General features: G+C 55.6%; 1 protein-coding gene across 2 annotated transcripts; it reads right to left on the reverse strand.

The window, feature by feature from the left end:
- Window positions 1–8,042: 8,042 nt before the first annotated feature.
- Window positions 8,043–16,842, reverse strand: MISP (mitotic spindle positioning). 2 transcript variants are annotated; one of them, XM_054050172.1, is made up of 5 exons: window positions 16,734–16,842; window positions 10,947–13,097; window positions 9,880–10,091; window positions 9,428–9,466; window positions 8,043–8,687 (listed from the first exon to the last, which is right to left on the reverse strand). In XM_054050172.1, the coding sequence occupies exons 2-5, from the start codon at window positions 12,970–12,972 to the stop codon at window positions 8,601–8,603; spliced, it is 2,364 nt and encodes a 787-aa protein (XP_053906147.1). In that variant the 5' UTR covers window positions 12,973–13,097; window positions 16,734–16,842; the 3' UTR covers window positions 8,043–8,600. The 2 variants fall into 2 exon arrangements, with proteins under 2 accessions (XP_053906147.1, XP_009568798.2); XM_009570503.2 differs by lacking the exon at window positions 16,734–16,842 and adding an exon at window positions 15,308–15,447.
- Between the last annotated feature and the right edge of the window lie 2,083 nt (window positions 16,843–18,925).

Consider the following 18,925-nt stretch of genomic DNA (forward strand, 5'->3'; position numbering starts at 1 on the left):
CTCTCTCAGCCGCTCCTCGTCAGACGTTCTCCAGCCCCTCACCAGCTTCGTTGCTCTTCTCTGGACACACTCCAGAGCCTCAACATCCTTCTTGTGGTGAGGGGCCCAGAACTGAACACAGTACTTGAGGTGCGGTCTCACCAGTGCCGAGTGCAGAGGGAGAATCCCCTCCCTGGCCCTGTTGGTCACTCCATTTCTGATCCAAGCCAAGATGCCGTTGGCCTTCTTGGCCCCCTGGGCACACTGCTGGCTCATGTTCAGTCGCTGTCAACCATTACCCCCAGGTCCTTCTCCTCCGTGCAGCTCTCCAGCCACTCTTCCCCCAGTCTGTAGCGCTGCACAGGGTTGTTGTGCCCCAAGTGCAGGACCCGGCATTTGGCCTTGTTGAACCTCATGCCATTGGTCTCGGCCCAGCAGTCCAGCCTGTTCAGATCCCTTTGGAGCCTCCCTACCCTCCAGCAGATCCACACTTCCACCCAGCTTAGTGTCATCCGCAAACTTGCTGAGGGTGCACTCAATGCCTTCATCCAGGTCATTGATAAAGACATTGAACAGAGCTGGACCAGTACCGAGCCCTGAGGAACCCCACTTGTATCTCGCCTCCAGCTGGAGTTAACTCCATTGACCACCACCCTCTGGGCCATCCAACCAGTTTTCAACCCAGGAGAGTGTGCGCCTGTCCAGGCCAAAGTCAGACAGTTTCCAAAGCAGAGCTCAATGTTCATTTGCTGCTTTCAATCCAAGGCTTTGGGTCTGTTGTTTGTTCAGAGCAGCAGATTTCAGCTCAGTTTCAGTGCAGCAGCTTCACCGCAGATGAAGCGGTTCCGATGCTTACTCTTCATTCCTATCTGGAAGTCCTGATCCTGAAAGGGATTTGACCTGTGCTTTCTCTTTAAAAGGGACATTCCACAACAGGTACGGTTGGGCTGGATGATCTCAAGGGTCTTTTCCAACCAAATGATTCTATGAATTTAAGTGATTACACTTAAATCCATGACTCTGCTGTGTCTCCATTCCTGCAGGTTTGGAATGTATGGAGTGGGGTACCTGTAAACGTGCTTCAGTGGGCTCCTCCTTGGAGCCAGAGCTTGACCAAGACACGTTTCGCAGGAGGAGGTTCAGATTGGATATCAGGAAAGAAATTTTCACAGAAAGGGTCATGGGGCACTGGCAGAGGCTGCCCAGGGAGGGGGTGGAGTCCCCATCCCTGGAGGGATTGAAAAGATGGGTGGACGAGGTGCTCAGGGACATGGTTTAGTAGTAGATAGGAATGGTTGGACTCAATGATCTCATGAATAGGACTCAACGAATAGGTCTTTCCCAGCCTAATGATTCTACGATTCTATGATTCTATTCCCTGGGATTCCTTAAGTCCCCTCTGGCCGGCCCTGCTGACCATGAGGGAGTTTGTGTAGGGGCAGATGACCTTGGAGAACCCCAAATGACCCCGTCCTGGTGCAGAGCTACAGAGGAAGAGTGCAAGCGCTTTCCACTGCATGGTCCCCCAGCCCCATCTCACGTCACAGATGTTGGCCAAGCCCCATAGCGTGTTGCCCGTGGGGCTGGTGGCCACCCTGAGCAGCCTGGCTGGGCACGCTCTCACCTCCAAGTAGGGCTCTATAGCCTCATCCATCTCCTTCCTCGCCTGGAGGTGGAATGTAGGACACTAAAGGCACCAGGTAGAGCTGCTATGTCTAACCAGCGTGCTCATGAAATAAATCCCTGCAGACAAACACCGCATTCATGGATTACAGAGCAGCCCTACATCTGTCACCCCGAATGGGCTTCTTCCTTCTTCCACAGCTTGCTTGGAGAGTCAGAGCGTGCAGAGCGGGAGAGCCGGAGGCTGGAGCTCACGTACCTGGTGAGGATGAACATTTGTGCACGCTCACCCTTCTCACCGGGAAGCTGCGTCATGTTTAGACCAGAGCTGCTCAAAGAACGAGTTTAGACAAGATTCCTGCATCCAGTCTTTTCAGCCTGGCATCATTTCCTACTACTAAATGCGAAGCTTTTCATTAATAATTGACTAAGATGCCTGGAGCAAAGACTGTAAATGCGCGCGGTATCAATCACACGGCATCGTAAGGGTTCTTGGATCCCCCGCGAGGTGTGTGTTGGCACTAAGTTCTATGACCGATGGATGGTTCTCTCACCTGTTACCGCCTTCCCTGGAGGTGTTTAAGGAACGGGTGGATGAAGTGCTTAGGGACATGGTTTAGGGAGTGTTAGGAATGGTTGGACTCGATGATCCAATGGGTCCTTTCCAACCTTGTGTGTGATTCTGTGATTCTGATAATGACTTTCTAGCCTGGTGCAGAGAGAACTTCTCAAAACAAACGGGAGACTATCAGATTGAGTCTCTTAATAAATAGGAATTACATATACAAACAGCTCTTTCGTTAGGAAACGGCCCTTTTTTTCCTATTTGAAAAACCAGACGAGGTCGGAATCTGAACTAACTTCACTATTTCTGGTACTTCTCTCTCTGCACTTCACTCTGTTTGGCGACGGAAAGCTCGCTAACCACAACCCGCGTTCGAGGCAACCACATCTCGCAGAGCCTTTAAGATTCTATTTTCAATATTGAGATTTTCGTTCAGCTGCGGTGTCCTGCAAATATTTATCCAAGTCAAACTTGCTGTGTAGAGTCTGAAGGAGCCCACGTGAAGGAGGGCACGTGTTCTGCGGGAGCATTTACTCAGGACTGAGCATTGAAAAATTGAGTTATACCTGCTAGCCAGGTGGGTTTTTAGATATATATACACATATGAGGATTATTTTAGGTTCTGAGAGAGAGAGAAAGACTATTCAGTCAGTCACTTACCAATCTCCACCTGAGAGAAGGCTCGAGGAGACAGAAAACAGCACCGTGGTGAGTATCCTTTTATAGCATAAGCGGTAGCAGAGATGATTGTTTTAATAGAATCAATTATAGCATTAAAAATTGCAGAGGTTTTAAAAACAAGAATTAAACTCGTGGGTGCAGAGTCAATTTTGGGGTTTCTGAAAAGCATCTCACAAACAACTCCTTCATCTCTCGATTGATGCAAGCGGTGCTGCCACTGATGAGAGAAGTGGGAGCCCCGGCGGCCGTGGGGAGGTGGGAGGCTGAGAAGCCGATACCTGATGCTTTCCATCGCTGTTTTCCATAAGCGAGTATGGAATTGCCCGTGGGTACAAGCTTGCTGGCATCCCAGGACTCTGATTTGCATACAGAGCTCTGCACTCCGGCCCTGTGCCTGAGCCACGGGCGCTGCCAGGGTGTTAATCTCCGTTACGCTGTGGATTGTGAAAGGCTACTGCCATCGGCTGAGCTGTGATGAGTTCTTAAGCTGAGCTGAACCGAATTCTTAAGCCGAGCTGTGATGAGTTCTTAAGCTGAGCTGAACCAAATTCTTAAGCCAAGCTGTGATGAGATCTTAATATGAGCTGAACCAAATTCTTCAGCCGAGCTGTGATGAGTTCTTAATATGAGCTGAACCAAATTCTTCAGCCGAGCTGTGATGAGTTCTTAAGCTGAGCTGAACCGAATTCTTCAGCCGAGCTGTGATGAGTTCTTAAGCTGAGCTGAACCAAATTCTTCAGCCGAGCTGTGATGAGTTCTTAAACTGAGCTGAACCGAATTCTTAAGCTGAGCTGTGATGAGTTCTTAAGCTGAGTTGAACCAAATTCTTAAGCTGAGCTGTGATGAGTTCTTAAGCTGAGCTGAACCGAATTCTTAAGCTGAGCTCTGATGAGTTCTTAATATGAGCTGAACCGAATTCTTAAGCTGAGCTGTGATGAGTTCTTAAGCTGAGCTGAACCAAAAAGCCCATCCAGTCCCACCCCTGCCATGGGCAGGGACACCTTCCACTGGATCAGGGGGCTCCAAGCCCCATCCAACCTGGCCTGGAACCCCTCCAGGGATGGGGCAGCCACCACTGCTCTGGGCAACGTGGGCCAGAGTCTCCCCACCCTCATCGTGAAGAATTTCTTCCCAATGTCTAGTTTAAATCTTCCCTCCTCCAATGCGTGTCCTCTTTCACTTATATTCTCTCCAACATGTTCTTACAGAGGAAGGACATCGGTGATGGGAGAGGCTGCGATGCCAATTCCCTTCGCATGGATCTCTGCAATCTTGTGACAATATTTAGGATGGATGGACGTATTTTAGGATGGATGCGTGCAATACGCAGGAGCTTTAATGCCAGGTACATCTGTATTACGTAATCCCATGATTAAACACCTCAAACATAATGCAAATGTCCAGACTTTTAAAGACGTTGTAGTAAAGCCACGGAATTTCCATCTGTAATGATTTGAGTGCCCGCAGGTGACGTTTCGCATTAACACAGAGCACACGGCTGTCTCCTCTGTTTTACATCTTCTCTGCTGGAACTGAGCTGTGAGCACTGAGGTGGAATTAAACAAAATACAATTCAAAGGGTAAATGTGTCTCTTTTCCACCTGGTGGGCAAACACCTTGGCTCCATCTAACTGAGCAGCAGCCCCCAGGACCTGGAGAAGCGGTGGCTGCCCCATCCCTGGAGGGGTTCCAGGCCAGGTTGGATGGGGCTTTGGAGCCCCTGATCCAGTGGGAGGTGTCCCTGCCCATTGGAACTGGATGGGCTTTGAGGTCCCTTCCAACCCAAACCATTCCATGATTCTATGATTGTCATCAGCCCTGGAAAAGACACAGGCGAGCAGATGGAGCTTTCCAGCAACCCAAAGAATTAATTTCTCACGCTACATCAAACGAGGTGGATGTAGTATTGCCATAGCAACCTGCGAAAGAACCCAACTGGGATCCTGGCAATCCTTTTAAATAGTAATAAATATACATTTACTCATCTTTTTCTTCTCCCTCGCTATTGGCCCCTAACTTTTAGTTAATGTTTTTATTTTATTTATCTGCCTGAAGAGATTTTCGTAAAGAAAAATGCTTTGAAATATATTTTGCATAATGCAAACTACATCGTACATCACTTTGAACATGCAAAGTGGGGACTTCTTAGTCCTGAGGCAGATCACAAGATCCGTATACAGTCCAGCTCTCATCTGTTTGAACAGAGAAGAGTTTGGCCGTAAAATACACACCGGAGTAGCTGCAAATTGATGGAAGGATATCAAATCTATTTGCTTGGGCTTCACAGCCAGCACTGCAGCCACTGGCCCCCAGACAGTGGCAGCAAGTGTGGTCCCTCAAGGACAGTTGGAGTCAGCTCCAGCATCAGCCCGGGTGAAGTTCAGCATCCAGCCTGGATCATGGTGACAATCCCAGTCCCGGTCCAGTGCTGATGTTTGGGAATGTCCATACAACGAGAAAGATCCAGGAAGATGCCCTCCGAGCTTTTAATTAAGTGTTTGTCTTGGGGTTTTTTTATGGCTCTTTAAGCATCTGGGGGTTCTTTGGTGACATCTGCCTACAAGAAATCTGGGGAGGGGCTCTTGATCAGGAAGAGGATGAGGGGGAACAGTTTCCAGCTGAAAGAGGGGAGATTGAGATGAGATCTTAGGGAGAAATGTTTTGCTGTGAGGGTGGGGAGGCCCTGGCCCAGGTTGCCCAGAGCAGTGGTGGTTTCCCCATCCCTGGAGGGGTTCCAGGCCAGGTTGGATGGGGCTTGGAGCCCCTGATCCAGTGGGAGGTGTCCCTGCCCATGGCAGGGGTGGAACTGGATGGGTTTTGAGGTCACTTCCAACCCAAACCATTCTACAATTCTCTGTAAGAGCAGGGACGCAGCGTTGGCAGGAACTCTGAAGAACATTCCCAGGGCAGATGTCAGCAGCTCCAACTGCAAACCTCCTTTCCAGCGCCCACAGGAGGCTGTTGCCAGGGGCAGCGTCAGCAGCAAACAAGAGCTTTCCAAAGTTCGCAGCCAGTGGGCTCCGAAGCTCTTCCACACTGATAAAAGGATTAGTGGAAAACACATCCCCGGCTCCATCCCTATTGCGTGGTAACCACGTCCAATTAGTGACCAGTTAAGACAGATGCAGTTTATCAGCTGGAAGATGCCTCGTTAACCTCCTACAACAACTGCTCCAGGAGTGATCCTAGGATGGAATGTTTATGGCCAGAGTCCGGATGGAAATACTTGCGAAGCTTTATTTGTTAATTCAATGCATTTGTGTATACTTTTGGTGGAAGAGGATTTCTAGGAATGCCTGTTTCTGTGAGAAATGGGACCGAGCGCTCTTGGCTCACCAGTGGGCCACTGTCAGGGCCAGCAGACCTGCCGGCTGGGCCAGTGACCGGGCAACCTGGGCAACCAGGGAGCCCCCACACCCTGGGGAGCCGGAGGCTGCTCCAGCGCTCGCTTTCCTCCCATCTCTGCACTTCATGGCTGAGCTCAAGAGGAAGGGGGAAACCCTTGGGATCATCTGAGGGTTACACGTGAACATTTCATCTTTGTATAAGGAGAGAAAATGACTGATTAGGGTGGAAACCAAGCTACAAGGCAAAGGAATTTGACCAAGGGGATGGATGGGAGGAATGGCAGCGACTCCGGGTCCACTCCTGCCTTCCCAGCCCGCTCCGGAGCAGGGAGATGAGCTGTGGTGGCTGCGTGGCCTCATGGTTTGGTAGAGAAGAGGTGTAGATGTTGCCCAACTCCTACCCCAATGGGGAACAGGGCTCTTCCAGCAGCGCTGTAGGAGCTGAGCAGCGATGGAGCACGTCCTGCATGGGGTTTGCAGTGACGGGAACCCCTCTAGATGACCCCAGCAGAGCGTGTCCAGCTATTCTGGGCTTTGAAACGGAAGGGAGTGCCCAGAAGCTTCTGCAAACCTAGTTTCTTTTCCTCTTTTGGCAGGGAGGGGTTTGACCCCTCCACTCCTGGATGGGAAGCAGGACGGGGAACTCGCTGGGCTCAGCTGGGGCTGCTTCTGCTCCAGGCACTGCCGAACCCCGAGCCTGGCTCAGTGGCACCGCAACGGGCAGGGCAGGGGTCTTGCCTCTCTTGGTGCCCCAAAGCTCAACATTTCCCCCTCTGGAGTTCAGCCCTTTCCCTCTGGCTTCTCTCCCCTTTCCCCTGATCTCCCCCCTTTCTGCCTGCACCGTCCCTCCCTTCCCCCTGATTCTCCCCCCTTTTCCCCTCCATCTCCCTCCTTTTCCCCCCACCCAACTCCCCCATTCCCCCCCGAATCCTCCCTCCTTTTCCCCCAGATCCTTTCCCTATTCCTCCCTGGATCCTCCCTCCTTTCCCCCCCTTATCGCCTTCCTTTCCTTCAGACCATTTCTCCCTTCTCCCCCCCTCATCTCCCTTCATTCCCTTTAATCATCTCCCTCCTTTTCCCCCAGATCCTTTCCCTTTCCTCCCCTCATCTCCCTCCCTTCCCTTGGACCATCTCCTCCTCTTCCCCACCCGGATCATCCCTCCTTTTCCCCCTCATCTCCTTCCTTTCCTTCAGACCATTTCTCCCCTTCCCCCCCCCCCCGTCATCTCCTTCCTTTCCCTTGGACCATCTCCTCCTTTTCCCCCCTGGATCCTCCCTCCTTTTACCCCTCACTTCCCTTCATTCCCTTGAATCATCTCCCTCCTTTTCCCCCAGATCCTTTCCCTATCCCCCCCGGATCCTCCCTCCTTTTCCCCCCTCATCTCCCTCCCTTCCCTCAGACCATCTCCTCCTTTTCCCCCCTCATCTCCTCCTCTTCCCCCCTGGATCCTCCCTCCTTTTACCCCTTCTCTCCCTTCATTCCCTTGAATCATCTCCCTCCTTTTCCTCCAGATCCTTTCCCTTTTCCTCCCTCATCTCCCCTTTTCCCCCCTCTCATCTCCCTCTTTCCCCCCCTCAATACCCCTTTTCCCCCCCAGGAGGGCGCTGGGGCTCTCGCTGCCCCCTGGTGGCGGCGGGCGGGACTGCAGCCTCTCCAATTCTTTCCCTAATTCCCGGGGGCATTATCCCAGCTTTCCCCCCACCCCCCCAGTCTTGGAGCCTCTTCCTCCCGAGGCTTCCCAGCAGAAGGCTCCGATCCCACCCCTCTCCCCAGTCTCCTCTTCCCAACATCCAGGACCCCTTGGAAATGCCAAAACCAGCGGAGCAGGTGGATGAATCCAACCAGGAATGATGATGGAGAGCAGCGAGTCTTTAATAAATTAGCACAATAAACAGCATTTCTGTCTATTCTATCGCCCGGTCTCAGCGCAAAGCAGGAGTTAAACAGAAACATTGATCTCCCAGTGTGATGCCGACCTCGATCCAAAGGCGTGCATCCACCTGGACATCCTCCCAGGCGATGCCCGATGGTGTGGGACTAAAAAAAAACCTAAAACCACTGCTTTTTTTGTAAGCCAGAGGTCAGGCTCCTAACGAGAAAGCCATTAAATTACCGTATGATTTCATCCAGCTGTCTCCTTGCAGAAGTGATTAAAAGAAAGTGATCTAATTTTTCCCCCTTTTAAGAAATAAAATATTCCCGCACCTCAAAGGTTGGAGAACGACAAGAGCATCAAATGCATCGGAAGGATCATCTGTTACATTAAAAAAAAAATAAGATACGATTTGCAGTGTCCAGGTCTCTGATTCTGCTCGTAACCAGGAGCTGAACGGATTGGGAATCTCAATCTGTCGATCCCAAGCTGGGAGAGCACACGGTGGAGTCCGACAGCCGCGAGAGCCCCTCAGTCATCATCTTGGACGTATTGTCCTGCCTCCCAGCGCTGGGCCATGAGGCTCTTGTGCCGAATCACCCGGGTGCTCTCCACAACCTGCAGAAACCCCAAAGCACAGGACCTTTTATAAAGAAGGTATTTTTATATATCATAGAATCACGAGATGCGTTGGATTGGAAGGAACATTAATCATAGAATGGTTTGGGTTGGAAGGGACCTCAAAGCCCATCCAGTTCCAACCCCTGCCATGGGCAGGGACACCTCCCACTGGATCAGGGGCTCCAAGCCCCATCCAACCTGGCCTGGAACCCCTCCAGGGATGGGGCAGCCACCACTGCTCTGGGCAACCTGGGCCAGGGCCTCCCCACCCTCACAGCAAAACATTTCTTCCCAAGATCTCATCTCAATCTCTCCTCTTTCAGCTCAAAACCATTCCACCTCATCCTATCCCTGCATTTCCCTGATCCACAGCCCCTCCCCAGCTTTCCTGGAGCCCCTTTCAGCACTGGAAGCTGCTCTAAGGTCTCCTCGCAGTCTTCTCTTCTCCAGGCTGAACAACCCCAACTCTCTCAGCCTGTCCTCATATGGGAGGTTCTCCAGCCCTCGGATCATCCATTTCACAGGATGCCCTCCCAGCGATGAGCCCCTCTCTTGGGGTTCAATCTGCTGGACAGACATCACAACACATCCGCCCAAGGCGATGTCCACCCAAATGGTGCCGCGGGCTCTGCTGGAGCCACGACCCTGCCCATCCCATCCACCTCCAGGACCTGGGACCAGGACACGAGGAGTCAGGGCAGCTCCAGCAGAGCCCTCGAGCCCATGAAGGACTTTACCTCTGTGTTGATCTTGTCAACGGGTTCAATGCCAGCATACTGTGAAAAGAGAGGGGGAAAAAGGTTCAGAAAACAGCAACCTCATGGGGAAATATCCAGAGGCAGCTGGATATGGCTCACAGGGAGGTCAGGCTTCTGGCCAGAGGACAGGTGAGGTGGGACAGTGCATCCAGTTGTGCCTTCAAGCCCTTTCTGGAGCGGGGAGACAGCTCCAGCTGGGATCCCCACCAGGTGGAAGCTGCTGCTCCCCTGCAATCCCACCCAGCTCTGGCACCAACCTGGAGGGCTCAGCCCAGCCCTTCACCAGTGCCACCACCTCTAGATCTGCCACTTAGCCGAGCAGCTGCTCCTCCAGCTCCAGGTTGGAGCTGGAGGCACAGCATCCTACAGCCCCGGAGCCACCAGCCTCCAGCCCACCGACCGCATCCTGCCCGATGGATGCTTGCATTCACCTTGCCTTCTTCCTTCACCCTCTTCCTTCGCTCCTCGAAGGGGCTGGAACGAGCCGAGTCGGAGGTGAGGGTCTCCGTGCTGCCCTGGGAGGGACCGGTCACTCTCAGAGGGGTGAAGGACGAGATGAGCCCCAGGACCCCTGTCTGATGTGGGGTGGGAGTGGAGACAGGAGACCCAGACACCGAGTAGCTGCCGCTGACACCTGAGGCAGCTTCAAGAGAAAGAGTCGTCAGGGGGTTGAGGGACACCAGGACCACTCCTGGGGTTGGGGGTCCAGAAGAAAGAGAGCTCCTGCCCCACGCTGGCCTCCTTGGAAGGTCCGGTGGGTTTGCTCAGGTTGGGACCCTGTGCTGGGTGCCAGCCAGGGGTTGTGAGGGGAGGGAAACGCGTGAGCTGGGCACTGCCCTTCCAGCACTGCTTTCTACAGTAACACGACTCAAAGTCATCAAAACTTGAGCAGCTCTGGAATCAAAAGCTGTGCTGCTTTCCCAGAGCCTGTCCTTCCTCCTCCTCCTCCTCATCATCACCATCAGTTCCCTACAGCTGTTCTGCCCTGGGCTGGTCCAGATGGCTCCAGGGACTGCACCTCAACCACTTCTGGCTGACCACACAATCCCAACCAAGGAGTTATTTCTCCTGGGACAACTTGCTACCAACCCATGGGAGTCCTTACAAGGCAACTGAGCAAATCATTGCAGGGAGGAACTTGCAGCTAGACTCTTCCAGGCTGGGACTCAATGTTTTCCAGCGGTAACTGCCCCCGTTGGTCCCTGCTGTGGCCACTCTTGCTCTTATGGAGAGCCCAGGGCACCTCTGGCATCTCATGAAGACTGTGGACATCATCTGTAAGGTCTTCCCATGCCTGGAAGAGGCACCTGCTGGCCTCCATAAGGAGGTCCCTTGGGATGGACACCCCATGGGGCCATTCCCGCCTCCTCTGATGGCTCCTGCTGAGACTCAGAGCCACGAGGAATGGAATGGGAGGGCAGGAGCGATGCCCACAGTCGCTCTGCCCCCAGCACTGACCCCTGCCCTGTCCCAGCCTGCCGTTCCTCTCCTCCCTTACCGGAGCTGTGCCGCGAGCGGGAGACCTCCTGGGGAACGCCGTCACTGCTGACCACGGAGTATCCATCTATCAGCTGCCGCCGCCGCCGCTGCTCCTGCAGCTCCTCTTCCCTTTGCAGGTCACTCCGGATCTCCTCCTCAATCAGCGCCGACGTCTGGGGCTTCCAGGTCCTCAGCTTGTACTGCTCCTCACGGCCATCCTCCCTCCTTGATGGGTTCTGCGTCCCCATCTCGTCCACAAAGGAGACCTTGGGCTTCCAGAAGGGGAGAGAGAAATATTCTCTGGGCAGGACAGCCGTGTCGGTGGGGCTTAGGGTGGAGCTGGGAAGCCTTCCTCCCTGGGAATCCTCACTCCTCCATTTGCTGGCGCTAGCGGAAACGTGCTGGGACACCAGGGGCTGTTCCTGGCTCTTCTCGCTGGCGACAAAGCGCGGGTGGGATGTCTGGAAGTGTGTGATGCTCGCTGAGTATCTGGGAAGGCTTTTTCCACCCCTGGTGTCTTCTATGGGATGTGGGCTGTGGCTCGTGGGCTGCTCCACCACAAACTCGTTGACCCAGCTCCTCTGCTCCTCTACCTTCCTCGTCGGGGTGGGCTTCTGCGGAGGGGGCTCCTCCTGCTCGAACACCCTCCGGCGTTCATCCAGCTCCTGCTGCGTCCCCCTGTCATACGTCCCCAGGAGCCTCCCTTGCTTCTTCAGATCTTCCTCACGCTTGGTTTCCTGCTCGATTTCCCTCTGGACATAAAGGGAAGCGCGGCCTTTGTCCTTCCCTTTCCTGCCCGGGCCGGGAGAGGCTTGCATGGAGAGGAAAGGCTTGGTCTGGATCTCCACCAGCTCGTTGCTAGAGGTCAGCCGCTGGATCCCCCTCTCCTTCCAGAGGCTCTCCTCTCTCTCCATCGCCATGCGGATCTCCCGCTCGATGGGCGTCTCGTTGCTGACCTTTGTTTCCTTGTCCAGGCCATTGCTGCTGGCCCTTAGATCCACAAGGCCGTTGAAGGTCTTGTGGGATGCACTTCCATCGCTGGTGTAGCCTGCATTGCCTTCATTACACACCTCACCCAAGCCAGAGTCAAGGTCCTCTCTGGAAGACGCTTTGGTCAAGCTGGGATATGACCTATCGGTATCAGCCCTTCTGGGAGGGTAAACCTCCTCCTTCACGGGCGTCTTATAAGATGCGCTATAAACCTGGTAAACGTTCCTGTCCGCCCTGCCCTGGCCGGATGCACCGGCACTACCATAACCTCTCACAGCCTTCGTGGCCATCTCAGGGCTGTGCCATTCCTGTCGAGAGACTCTTGTTGTTGAGTCTGGCTTTGGAGACATGGCATGTTGCCCCGGGCTGAAGAAAGAGCCTGGGTTGGTCTTTTCCAGCATGAGGAATTGCTGTCGAGCAGCGGAGAAGTTGATCTGCTCTGTGTCAATATTTTCAGGGTCAACAGGCGTTGCTGTCCTCCTTGAGGAAGGTTTGTCAAAGGAAACAGCAAAGCTGGTGGTGAAGCTGCCCGTGTCCTTGCCTTCACCCTGGCTGCCCGTGCCAGTGTTTAGAGAGCTCAGCTCATCCAGGGAGCTCCACCTCTCGGCTATGGTGGAGCTCTTCTTCATCACCTGGCTCCGGATGACCTCCCTCCTCTCGTCCTCGAGCTCCTTGGCTTTCTCAGGTGAGATGTTCGGTGGAGGGACCCTGTGCTGTTCCTGCTCGTCCTCATCGTAAAGCTTCGAGGGCTTCCTCTCGCCTTTGTAAACCCTGACGTCGTACAAGTTTCCTGACCTCACCACCTCCAGCTTGGACTCCCTGTCCGGGGACGGCGTCCAGACATCTCTTCCACCATCTAGGAAATGTGACGGTGACTTTGACCTCGTTTTCCAGCCATAGCCGTTTTCCACCCTCTGGCTGCTGTGTTGAATGGAGCCAAACACATCATCATCGCTGTTGGCCCTCTGCTCTCCAAATGTGTTGGCATCGGTAAAGTTGTGCTTGTGCGAGGTCTGTGGGACCTGGAAGACCAGGTGTCTGGTGACTCTGTCCATCTCCTGGGAAGAGTCAGCATTCAATCCTCAGCCAACCTTGCCCTGGACCAGGGATGCTGCTTAGCTTCGAGGTTGCCCTTGGGCTCCTGGCTCAGCGGAGGATGAGGGGCAGGACTTGGCTGGCCCTGCAAGCAGGAGGAGACAGAAGACGTTAAGACCAGCAGAAAGAGCAGAGGTTGGGACTGTGCAGCTTACCCTCCCTGCCTGGTCCTGCTGTCCTCCCCAGGGGACAACTGTGCCAGGGGACAGACAATGCCATGTCCCAATAGCCACTTGCTCCATTCACCCAGAAATGCCGAATCTCGGAGAGAAGCACCCCAATCCCAATGGGAACTGCCCTGAGGTGATGTCTCCCTCCCACCTCTGTCCCCCAGCCTGGATGCGTCCCAAGCAAAGCCCAACCTGCCAACATCGCCCGCATCACCAAGAGGGCGGTGATGCCACGAGACCGCAGCTGTGGGGCTTTAACCAATGCCACATTGGGTTCGGCTGTGCCAGTCGCCACCACCGCTCTGGGCAGCTCCTGCAGAGCCACCCTCGCACCAAGCAGAGAGCAATCATGGAATGATTTGAGTCAGAAGAGATCTCAAAGCCCATCCAGTTCCATCCCCTGCCATGAGCAGGGACACCTCCCACTGGATCAGGGGCTCCAAGCCCCATCCAACCTGGTCTTGAACACCTCTGGGATAGCTGGCCAAGGGCAGCTCCAGAAGCATCTGCTCGCAGCAGGGAGAGGAATCATAGAATCACTAGGTTGGATCATCGAGTCCAACCATGATCAGTAGCGCCAAGTCCACCTCTGCCTGGAATTTCTCCTTGCAAGTTTGCGCGAAGGAGGCTATCGAAACAGAGGGGATCATAAAATGATTTCATGGCTCATAAAAAGGAGGGACTTCAACCCGTGTCACGCAAAGCGGGATTAAACTGCCCTGACCTTGGTGTGGATCCTCCTGCACTAACAAAGTCGGAGCTGGATGAGACAGTGGGTGCCGGGAAGGGAGGGGTGGCAAAGGCACCCTTGGGAGGCAGCAACGTTGTAAATGCCATCTCCAGACTCCAGCAAGACACACGTACACCCTGGGCGAGCCGGGCGTGCCCGTGGGCAAGTGGCACATCCTCTTCTTCTGTTTGCCCAGGTGTAGCTACAACCGTGCTATCACCTCTCCTGGCTGAGCATCAGCACCGGGCACCGCTCTCCAGGTGCTCGCAGCTTCCTGGGAGAAAGCAGGGAAGCTGGGAGCGAGGATGTGGCGAAGGGGCAGCCCAGGAGCTGGGGAAGCAGGTTGAGGTTCCTTGGGATGGGTGCAGGCAGCTGCTGGTCCCTGCCTCACCCCCAGGATGGATGCCCTGGTTGTGCCTCCTTCCCTGCAGCAGCACTGGTGATGGAGCTCCCTCTGCTCACCTTCCTCCCCAGGCAAAGGGCTGGTGTGAGAGCTGAGGGGCTATTTAAGCCTTTCCTGGAGCAGGAACACCTGGATCTCATCGGAGCAGCTGAAGCATCTCAAGGTGATGCCCCTCTACCGTGGTGCTGCTGCTCAGCACCTGTGCCCAGCCTGGGTGGTTCAACCTCCCTGCTTGGAGTAGGAATAAGGTTGGAATCTTTAGGAGTTGCTGTTCCTGCTGTTGCTGTGCTCTGCTGAACCTCCGTAACCTCCTCATGTTCCTCCCTGTGATTCACTATTGCTCTTTTATAGCCCTGATGACCTGGATCATGAAAACTGTCTGTTCACGCCCGTCACCGTGTCTGGAGGGGTTGGAGGTCCCAGCTGGGAGGGGACTCTGCACTGGAGAGCACTGGCAGCCACTAAAGGAGGAAAGCAGGGATGGGGACGCCAGCAGGGCTGTTATCGAGGTTCCCGGCACAGCCCCTCCCAAAGCAGCACCAAAACAATCCATCTGTTTCGGCTCAGCCTCGGCTGCTTGGTGCTGCAAGAACTGGGGGACATGGGGGTCCCGGGCTCATCCTTCCTTGGATCCTGCCCAGGCACCAAGAGGAGACACCGGCAGCACAGCAGCACCAGCCAGCCTGGCCTGGCCCCCACCATAAACTGGGGTGTTTTCAGGGTCCCCCCAATCCGGAGATGGTGCAATGGGCTGCAGGGTGTCCCCTCCACCCTGTGCTGGTGCACCCCGACCTGCTGATGTGCCACCCATGTGCCGGAACGCTGCCGGCAGCCCCTCTGCCTACCGACGGCGGATAAACTCAGCGCGAGCGTTCACTCCGTCGCGGCAGCCAAACCCTGTGCAGGAACCAGTCGCTCCAAGGCCGGATGAAACGGGCACCCTGAACACCCCGGCGCTGCCCTCATCCCCATCCCAACCACACCACACTTACAGTTTGGGGGGCTGTCGGGGTGGGGGTCCCCATGCCCTGGGGAGGCCGCGCATGGCACCGCCTGAGCTGCGTCCCTCGGGGAGTGGCTGCGGCAGGCGACGGTGGGTGCGGGGGACACGGGGCTGGCACGGCTGCGGAGCCCTGATAAGCTCAGCCCATGGGGAATTCCGAGAACTGCACCGGGCTCAGCGCTGGCTGCTGTTCAATGAGCCATTCCCAGCCCTCCCTGCGCCATCGTCACCTCTGCTGCTGCCGCTGGCGCTCGCGCCTGGAGGGCTGCCCTTGGTTCCTGGCTGGTGGCACATCCCAACGTGCCGATGCGCCGATGCACCACTGTGGCAGTGCATCAGTGCCCCAATGCAGCGGTGCATTCCTGCAGGTGCGCTCTGCCTCTCCGTGGGCACAACTCCAGCACCAAAGAGAACTCCAAAGAGAACCTGGGGACTCCTGAGACTCCAAAGAGGTCCAAGACATCCAGCTCTTCCCCAACACCATGCCGCGAGGCAGGCTGTCCTCTGCTGGGTGGCTCGGTTCTCCCCATGGAGGAGGACCAACGCGAGCTCTCCAGCCCTGGGAAGAGCTCAGCAGCTCCGTAGGGACAGGCATCACCTGGGTGCCCACTCAATCCACCCCCAGCATCTTCACAGCCCCTCCAGCCCATGCCCAGAGCAGGGCATTGCCTGTGGTCTCCTGGTTTTGGATGACACGGTGGTACCTACTGGGAAGCGTGCGAAGAAGCCCGTGGGTTGCGCAAAAGCGGCAGCAGCTGCCGTGCCAGGAGTCTGCACTGTCCTGTTTACACCGCGGGGCCTCTCCTGGCCCAACCGCCTGATAACCCGGTGTTTGCGCACGCAGGGCTGCGGTGGGTGTCCTCGCTGCCGTGGCAGCTCTGGCTCCGCTGGCACCGGCAGCCCAGCCACGGGCACCCGATTGGCGCTGCCGTCCCTGCTCCCCACCAGCCCCCATCATTGGGGCAACTCCCTCCTCCCCTGGGGACAAAAGCAGCCCCCTCCCCAGCAGGGATTACACCCTGTGCCTGGTCAGGAGCCTTCAGACACCCCTTGTACCCATCCGGCTGAGGGCAGGACAGCGGCGTGGTGGCCACGATGCCCTCATTGCCCTTTGCCGCAGCTGCCAGACCCCGGCAATGCCGGCGGCATTGCTGGCAGCCAACACCCAGAGCCACTGTCCTGCACACGGCGATGCTGTGCCAGGATGCTCAGCCTTTCTCTGCTCCTGCGTCGGGAGCAGGAGGTCTTTGTCCTCATCCTCTTTGCCTCACCACAACACCTCTGCTCCCCATGGGTGCCCTCTCCTGCCAGCAACACCCTCCCGGTCCCACTGCTGCCTGTGATAGCCCAAGAAGGGAATTTTGGGTCAGACCTCATTTACCCCAGCTCTGGGGTGCCCAGGAGGTCCCACTTACCCCCTGCCCGGCCCCTGGGTGCCCCTGGCCCCGCTCTCCGGTCACAGCTCCGGCGCTGGTTGGCTCAGGGACGGTGGTTTGGTGCGGCTGCCAAGCAGCTCTGCGTTTCCGGGCAGGAGAGCTGAGCCTGTTTTACCGTGGCGTAAAGACAAAGTCCACAGGCGATGGCCAGGGAGACAGGGAGCCACCACGCCTGCCGCAGGGTGTGTGCTTGGCTCCTTGTTCTGGCACCAGGAACAAGCCCTGGCATCCCGGCTCCAGCGTAGAAGTGGGATCTGGGGATGGGCAGAGCCCTGTGGCCAAACATCAAAGGGACCTGGGGGACCCTGATCCCAGCGTTACCCCTTGGGACAAGCAGGAAACCGGGCTGCTACATCCCCTTCACCTGGGCACATCCACCAGCATCACGCTTGCAACCCTTTCCACCCAGAATCCTGATTTCCACCTGCCTCTTCCTCCCTGCTCCTCGTGGCCATCACCTCAGCGTCAGGGCTGGCAACGTGGTGGTGCCAGGACGGCATCCCAGCCGCGACGTCCTTCCCTGTGGCTTGGGAAGCAGAGACCCTGCCACAGCGTGGAATACCTGGATATCTTCCTTGCCTGGTGCCACTGTAGGTGCAGGGACAAGCATCTCCAGGGCAGCATCGGGGCTGGGGACACGTAGAGGTTGGAAGCACCACGGCCCTGCCTGGCTGGAGGAGGAACCGAGGGGTTTTATTCTGCTGGGAGAGACCTGTCCCGGCTGGATCCCAGCCAGCTGAGCCACTCCGACTGCTGCCCCACAGCACTTGGCTCCGGTGCTGCCGAGGGGGAATGAGGTGCTCTGTGCCGGCAGTAGCGGATGAGTGTGGGGAGAGCGTGGGGATCCCCCCGGTGCTGCCTGCCGTGCTGCTGGCACTTATGAAACAGCCAGAGTGGAGAGGCTGTGGGAAGCTGCCGGGCAGGGATAAGAGCAGTGAAGGGGCAGCAGAGCCCATCCCTAGCATCCCCATTCCCATCATTCTCATCTCCAGCACCTCCACTTGCCCCTAGCATCCAGATCCCCATCTCATCACCTCCATCATCCCCATAATCCTCATTCTCAGCATCGCCATCTATCCCAAACATCCCCATCCCCAGCATCTCCAGAATCTTTATCATCCTCATCTCCAGCATTCCCATCCCCAACATCTTCATCCCTGGCATCCCTACCTATCCCAAACATCCCCATCTATCCCAAACATCCCCAGCATCTCCAGAATCTTCATCATCCTCATCTCCAGCATCTCCATCCCCAACATCTTCATCCCCATCTATCCCAAACATTCCCATCCTCAGCATCTCCAGAATCTTTATCATCCTCATCTCCAGCATCCCCATTCCCAACATCTTCATCCCTGGCATCCCCATCTATCCCAAACATTCCCATCCTCAGCATCTCCAGAATCTTTATCATCCTCACCTCCAGCATCCCCATCCCCAACGTCTTCATCCCCGGTGTCCCCATCTATCCCAAACATCCCCATCTATCCCAAACATTCCCATCCTCAGCATTTCCAGAATCTTTATCATCCTCACCTCCAGCATCTCCATCCCCAACATCTTCATCCCCATCTATCCCAAGCATCCCCATCCCCAGCATCTGCAGAATCTTCATCATCCTCATCTCCAGCATCTCCATCCCCAACATCTTCATCCCCATCTATCCCAAGCATCCCCATCCCCAGCATTTCCAGAATCTTTATCATCCTCACCTCCAGCATCCCCATCCCCAACATCTTCATCCCTGGCATCCCCATCTATCCCAAACATTCCCATCCCCAGCATCTCCAGAATCTTCATCATCCTCACCTCCAGCATCCCCATCCCCAACGTCTTCATCCCCGGTGTCCCCATCTATCCCAAACATCCCCAGCATCTCCAGAATCTTCATCATCCTCATCTCCAGCATCCCCATCCCCAACATCTTCATCCCCAGCATCTCCCATCACCTTTAGAATCCCCATCCTCATCATCCCCACCTGTAACACCCCCAGTATCCCCACCACCCCCATCCTGGCCCCTTCCCACCCGCGAGGATGCCGAGGGCGATGCCAAGTGCTGGGATCCCATCCCCGTTCCCCATCCAGAGGGCAGAGGCGCCAGGCTGGTTGGTCACAAGGTTTATTTGCTCAGTTCAGGTGTTTTACAAACAACGGGGAGGGTCAGGGATT

The sequence above is a fragment of the Cuculus canorus genome, chromosome 27, assembly GCF_017976375.1.
Source record: "Cuculus canorus isolate bCucCan1 chromosome 27, bCucCan1.pri, whole genome shotgun sequence".
NCBI lineage: Eukaryota > Metazoa > Chordata > Aves > Cuculiformes > Cuculidae > Cuculus > Cuculus canorus.

What these genes read in the sequence shown, in the direction of transcription:
- MISP (XM_054050172.1), bottom strand. Translation starts at nt 12,972, where the DNA reads ATGGACAGAGTCACCAGACACCTGGTCTTCCAGGTCCCACAGACCTCG. An exon ending in CCGCTCGCGGCACAGCTCCG is followed by an intron (nt 10,092 to 10,946) that starts GTAAGGGAGGAG and finishes TTTCTCTTGAAG; the next exon opens with CTGCCTCAGGTGTCAGCGGC. An exon ending in TTGACAAGATCAACACAGAG is followed by an intron (nt 8,688 to 9,427) that starts GTAAAGTCCTTC and finishes GGGTTTCTGCAG; the next exon opens with GTTGTGGAGAGCACCCGGGT.